Genomic DNA, 7,500 nt, shown 5'->3' with positions numbered 1-7,500 from the left:
ACTGGACCACACCACCACACTTCTCTTCTCCTCTGGCTCTCCTCTTGTCTTTTATTATCCCTCACTCCTCCCACCACCGCACCATGCTACACAGAAGGAGAGCACCATGCTACACAGAAGGAAAGCGTCTGCTAAAAAAATATATAATGTTTTGGGATGCTAAGCTAACGTCAGTCTAAGTGAATGGGATGCTAAGCTACCGTTAGTCTAAGTGGGATGCTAAGCTAACGTCAGTCTAAGTGAATGGGATGCTAAGCTAACGTTAGTCTACCGCTCCCTGTGTGTTTTCTATAGGCTGGAAGCTGAACCCCATGGTGGGAGCTGTCTATGGTCCTGAATTGTATGCAGGTAAAACTCCACTGATGCAAACACTACACTAGACTACAATACAACACATTACTATCAGAGTACAACTATACTTGGTCCTAAAGACTATCTGGCGAACAGACTATACACAATTTCAGACTCACACAAAGACTACACGATAGGCCCACAGACTATACAGGCTCCAAACTAGAGCCCAAAATCTGCAGATCTCTCTCGCTTTCGCTCTCCTTCTCTCTCTCTCTCTCTCTCTCTCTCTCTCTCTCTCTCTCTCTCTCTCTCTCTCTCTCTTTCTGTTTCTAGTTTGCTCTCTCTCGTTCTCTCTATCTTTCTTTCTTCTCTCTCTTTCTCTCCATCTCTCTTTTTCTCTTTCATTTTCTTTTTCTCTCTCTCTCATTCTGTTGCTGTTGAATTGATCATGTGATCATGCAGGTATGTGTGGGGTTTTGTGCAGTCATGCATTAATGAGTTCATGAGTATATGCATAAACCTGTGTGTGTGTGTGTGTGTGTGTGTGTGTGTGTGTGTGTGTGTGTGTGTGTGTGTGTGTGTGTGTGTGTGTGTGTGTGTGTGTGTGTGTGTGTGTGTGTGTTGGCGGAGAGGCTGCTTTCATTTAGAGGAAGTGCTGAGACTGCCTGGTGTCTTTAACTGCGCTCCTTTCTGCTCATTAGACTGAAATCTGTTCATTCCAAGACAGCTTTACTGCCAAGCTCTAAATAACAGCCCTGACACAGAGAAGCCATCTATCTCTTTTATTTCTTCTCTCTCTCCTCTCCTCTCCTCTCCTCTCCTCTCCTCTCTTTTCCTCTCCTCTCCTCTCCTCTCCTCTCCTTTCCTTTCCTTTCCTCTCCTCTCCTCTCCTCTCCTCTCCTCCGCTCTCCTCCCCTTTCCTTCCCTCTTCTCCCGTCCCATGCTCTCCTCCCCTCCCCTCTTCTCCTCTTCTATGCTCTCCTCCCCTCTTCTACCCTCTCCTAACCTCTCCTCCCGTCCTCTTCTCTCCTCCCTCCCCTCCCCTCCCCCGCTCTCCTTTCCTCCCCTCTCCTCTCCTGTCCTCCGCTCTCCTCCCCCACCTCAAACCCCACCCTTTAACTCAGAGCAACCCCAACCCCACTGATTCTCAACCCCAACCCCACTGATTCTCAACCCCAACCTTACTGATTCTCAACCCCAACCCCACTGATTCTCAACCCCAACCTTACTGATTCTCAACCCCAAACCACTGATTCTCAACCCCAACCCCACTGATTCTCAACCCTAACCCCTAGATGTATGCACGTGAACGTGTGTACGTAGGTACGCACACACACTCACACACAGTAGGCCACCTTCTCTGTGTGTGTGGCTAAGGCGACCGGCTGGCTGTCTGATTGATAGCATGTTAATGTCTCGAGTCATCTTAAACATGCCAGTAAAGTTTGCCAAGCCTAAACGATACCATATGCCTCTGCAAGTCCCATGTGGCATCCCATGGTGTAGGAGTGTGTTTAAGTGTATGCGTGCGTCCACCATTCCTACCTGAAGATGCAGGGAGAATATCACAGGAAAATATATCCCAGCTTTACTTACAAAACAACCGACAGTACCTCCCTCACTTCTCCCATCCCTCCTTCCCTCCTTCCCTCCACTGGTCTTCTTACTCCCTCCTTTCCTTTCCTCTCCCCTCTAAATATGAAAAATGAAAAAAATCCTGTAGCGGAAGTGTTGGGTCTGGATTTCTTCTGGAATAATTATAGCTGCATTTAATCTACTTTAGGCGGGAATAGAGCGGGATGTAACGGCCATTAATCACTCTTTATCAGTGTGGCGTTCCGAGCGTGGATCAGCGGAATTGGGGCCCATAAATCGTGTGTGTGTGACAGAACACTCCGTCTCCATTCCTGCAGTCGGCTACAGGTTTATTGTGTTCAAATCCCATTCAGAAAGAATGACGGATGAGAGGAGAGAGAGGAGAGAGTAGAGCAAGAGAGAGGGGGGTGAGAGAAGGGAGAGAAGGGAGAGAGAGAGCGAGAGAGAGAGCGAGAGCGGCCGGCCACTCAAATCTACTATGAATCCACTACACACAGGCACGTACACACTCGCACACACTCTCACACTTGCACAAACAAGCATAGATGCATGCATTCACACACATGGATATGAGGCGAGAGTGGTCACTTCGTTCTTAACTTATGGAGTAGGGTTGAATAGGGAGGCACTTCATTATTTAATCATTGTGCGTTTTTGAGGGTGTGTGTGTGTGTGTGTGTGTGTGTGTGTGTGTGTGTGTGTGACTGACTGAGTGGAGTAGACTGCGGGGCATGAAGGACAATGAGAGAAATGTAATAGTGATTGATTGACTGTGTCCTAGGCCTAGTGTATGCAGAGATGGTGTGTGTGTGCGTGTTTGCACACTGTGTGTGTGTATATGTGTGTTTGTGTCTGCTAGTCTGAGTATATGCATACAGTTTAGCAGGGAGCTCACCAAAACACAACAAATAAGATTAAAATGCAAAGCGCAGGCAGAGAAATAACAAGGGGCTTTTCAACATATGCTGAAAAATTTGCAAGTTGGAAGGTTGACATTAGTTTGACTTCGGAGTGCATCACTCTGCCATGATTTGATTGGTCCAACGTGGACGAGGTCGCTGTCATTTGCTGACCCGCCTTTTATTGCTGAATCAATTTAATGTATTTTTTATGTAAAAAAATTAGAGGTTGTGAGTGTGAGTTTATGTGAGTGTGTTTGTGTATGTCAGTGTGAGCAAATTGTGTGTGCGGTGTGTGATTGCTGTGGTAATGTGTGTAGAAGGCTCTTTTAATTGTCTAAGGATAGATTTAAGGCTTAATTAAGCATAATCAGACGCTAACGCTCTGTCACTGTCCCCAAGCACAGGCTCTACACACACACACACAGACCACGGGGTAGACAGACTAGACTGGTGTATAGGAGCAGTCTTCCAGTACGACTCAGACAGATGAGGAAGCAGTCTGCTGGTAAATTGTGGTGTAATGCAGAAAGCCAGGGCCATGTTTATTAAAGGGAAATTCCACCACTTTTCAACCTCATGTGCATTATCTCCAGCATAATACTCAACACATATGAAACTGTGCTTTTCTACATGTTGTAGGAGAACATATAAAGTTAAGACGTTCTACCCAATGACATAATCAAACGTTAAAACGTTTAAAAAATAGTGATCGTCAAACACTATGAGATTTGTGTCTAGAAACGTACTATAATCCCACCCTGTGATGTCACAGAGAAGCATTTTTTTAGGAACTTTCTTACAAACTGTGTTAGAGTTAAGTGTTGCATGTTCATAAACACAGAAACACAGAAAACCTCACGTACCTGCAACTCACAAAATGTTGCTTATTCACGCAATCCTCCACAAGCCCAAACGCTGATCAATAATACATATGCACACCGAGGTTATTACAGTTCCTGAAGACTAAACCAAGAACGAATGATGAATAAACAATTTAGGAAACTGTAAATAAAATAATCAACAAACCCGTTTGAAAAGCTGAAACCAGACTGAAACTATTATCCTTGACTCCAAAACGAACTAAAAGAAATTGTCATGAGTTCAGTTTTAGTTTTTAGATTTTTTTCTCAAAATGTTGGGCAAAAATTGAATGGGTTTTTCAATCAGGCTTTTTTTCTAGTTGGGGTTTTCAAGCTTCTCGATCTGGCGGGTCACATAGAGATTGACTTGAATTTCAAGGTAGACTCAGCGATAGGATGTTGCCATGAGCAGCACCTCAGATATCGCTCATGTTCCTCTGCTCAGACGTTGCTGACACATGCCAGATCTAGATACTGTTATATGTATTGGCTAATCACATCATATGGTATAGCAGTCTGGTGCCCGACCGCACAGTCGATGACGTGCCACTCAACCATTGGTTGATGCATGCAGGGAAACGCGTTAGCGTTAGCTGATACGTAAAATACCGATCCAGGTGTTGTAAGATCTGACAGGCGACTAAGCAGAGGGACACGCCCATTGAGGTGAGCATGATGCAGGATTTTGCTCTCACACAGTCACACAGAGTATCTGCGCATGGGCTTGGGTGCACTTCACGCTGCTACAACGTAGGTATCTATGGGCCAAAAACAGCTGGGTGCATCTTCGTCATCTCACTGAATCTACCTTTACACCCAACATAATCTAACCTATGACCTGGCTCATTAACTTATGCACAGTGGCAAGAAGTGACACCCCCCCCCCCCCCCCCCCCCACCCCCAAAAAAACTTTACAACACAAACAGTTGAGGTTTACATACACCTTAGCCAAATACATTTCAACTCAGTTTTTCACAATTCCTGACATTTAATCCTAGTACAAAATGCCATGTCTTAGGTCAGTTAGGATCCCCACTTAACTTTAAGAATGTGAAATGTCAGAATAATAGTACAGAGAATGATTTATTTCAGCTATTATTTCTTTCATCACATTCCCAGTGGGTCAGAAGTTTACATACACTCAATTAGTATTTGGTAGTATTGCCTTTAAATTGTTTAACTTGGGTTAAACGTTTCGGGTAGCCTTCCACAAGCTTCCCACAATAAGTTGGGTGAATTTTGGCCCATTCCTCCTGACAGAGCGGGTGTAACTGAGTCAGGTTTGTAGGCCTCCTTGTTCACGCACACTTTTTCAGTTCTGCCCACAAATTTTCTATAGGATTGAGGTCAGGACTTTGTGATGGCCACTCCAATACCTTGACTTTGTTGTCCTTAATCCATTTTGCCACAACTTTGGAAGTACGCTTGGGGTCATCGTCCATTTGGAAGACCCATTTGCGACCAAGCTTTAACTTCCTGACTGATGTCTTGAGATGTCGCTTCAATATATCCACAAAATGTTCTTTCTTCATGATGCCATATACAGTCCCTCATGCAGCAAAGCACCCCCACAACATGATGCTGCCACCCCCGTGCTTCACGGTTGGGATGGTGTTCTTCGGCTTGCAAGCCTCCCCCATTTTTCTCGAAACATAATGATGGTCGTTATGGACAAACAGTTCTATTTTTGTTTCATCAGACCAGAGGACATTTCTCCAAAAAGTACAATCTGTGTCCCCATGTGCAGTTGCAAACCGTAGTCTGGGTTTTTTATGGCGGTTTTGGAGCAGTGGCTTCTTCCTTGCTGAGCGGCCTTTCAGGTTATGTCAATATAGGATTTGTTTTACTGTGGATATAGATACTTTTGTACCTGTTTCCTCCAGCATTTTCACAAGGTCCTTTGCTGTTGTTCTGGGATTGATTTGCACTTTTCGCACCAAAGTACGTTTATCTCTAGGAGACAGAACGCGTCTCCTTCCTGAGCTGTATGACGGCTGTGTGGTCCCATGGTGTTTATACTTGCGCACTATTGTTTGTACAGATGAATGTGGTACCTTCAGGCGTTTGGACATTGCTCCCAAGGAAGAACCAGACTTGTGGGAGGTCTGCAATTTGTTTTGGCTGATTTCTTCTGATTTTCCCATGTTGTCAAGCAAAGAGGCGCTGAGTTTGAAGGTAGACCTTGAAATACATCCACAGGTACACCTCCAATTGAATCAAATTATGTCAATTAGCCTATCAGAAGCTTCTAAAGTCATGACATAATTTTAAAGGCACAGTCAACTTAGTGTATGTGAACTTCTGACACACTGGAATTGTGATACAGTGAATTATAAGTGAAATAATCTGTCTGTAAACAATTGTTGGAAAAATTACTTGTGTCATTCACACAGTAGATGTCCTAACTGACTTGCCAAAACTATAGTTTGTTAACAAGACATTTGTGGAGTGGTTGAAAAACAAGTTTTAATGACTCCAATCTTAGTGTGTGTAAACTTCTGACTTCAACTGTAGATGTCTCCTAGCCTCCCACAGATACCTTACTTTCTGTCCCTAACACTAAAAAATTTAAAAAATTGTTATATAAAACATAAACTAAATAAAAACTAGCAAATCAGATCTGAAAACGAACTGAAACTAAACTGAATTTCTAATAGAAATCTTAAAAAACAAATGGAAATGAAAACAAATATAAAAACACAAAACTTTGAGAACCTTGATGCTCACACACACACACACACACACACACACAATACAACCACACACACACACACACACACACACACACACACACACACACAATACAACCACACACACACACACACACACACACACACAATACAACCACACACACACACACAGACACACACACACACACACACACACACACACACACACACACACACACACACACACACACACACACACACACACACACACACACACACACACACACACACACACACACACTCGATCGCACGCACGCACGCACGCACACACACACACACACACACACACACACACACACACACACACACACACAATACAACCACACACACACCCACATACACAATACAACCACACACACAATACAACCACACACACACGCACACACACACACACGCACACGCACACACTTAAGCCAGTCACATTCTGTATGTAACTCTGTATGTTTTTTAACTAGCCTGACCCTGCTAACACTGAGCATATGTTAGTCTTATTGTAATCTCTCCTTATGAAAAAAACTACATGACCAGATGAAGTAAGACTGTTTATGACTGTGTAAACCATGGTGTGGTTGTTGGCGGTTTTTAGGCCTAGCAGGCTGTCAGCACTAGTCTGTATGATTCATGGGTTATTATGGGGCCGCTGTAGCATGCAAGACCCATAGCTCATCACCAGATTGCATTCATATACGTCATGCCACACATAACACGTACACACACACACACACACACACACATACGCACACACACACACACACACACACACATAAATAATGTATACATAAACACATATAATGAACACACACACACACACAGATAAGGTATGCAGTCACACACATAATGAACACACACACACACACACACACACACACACACACACACACACAGATAAGGTATGCAGTCACACACATAATGAATAAACACACACAAATAATACGTACTGTTCAAGCAGAGAAAAAAAGTATGGTGAAATATGCGTATAATATCAGATATGGAGGTGGATTTGGGAGAAATTGTTATTTTTCCTGTGATATGTCATCGATATATACTTTCTGCGTATTAACACTGTCATATCAAGAGTTAGAAGGAGGAATTAAAATGTCAGCCAAGGTGTTCTACTG

The 7,500-nt window shown here is 43.6% G+C and overlaps 1 protein-coding gene across 1 annotated transcript in view; it reads left to right on the top strand.

Moving 5' to 3' along the window:
• LOC139381353 (RNA binding protein fox-1 homolog 3-like) overlaps positions 1–7,500 on the top strand; it is a 753,561-nt gene that overhangs the window by 713,357 nt on the left and 32,704 nt on the right. The window contains exon 11 of the mRNA XM_071124817.1: positions 295–348. Coding sequence (XP_070980918.1) covers positions 295–348 — 54 coding nt within the window. The remainder of the gene's footprint in view (positions 1–294; positions 349–7,500) is intronic.

The sequence above is a fragment of the Oncorhynchus clarkii genome, chromosome 23 (genome assembly GCF_045791955.1).
Source record: "Oncorhynchus clarkii lewisi isolate Uvic-CL-2024 chromosome 23, UVic_Ocla_1.0, whole genome shotgun sequence".
NCBI lineage: Eukaryota > Metazoa > Chordata > Actinopteri > Salmoniformes > Salmonidae > Oncorhynchus > Oncorhynchus clarkii.
The sequence above is the reverse complement of the archived record's forward strand: the minus strand, read 5'-3'. Positions and strand labels throughout refer to the sequence as shown.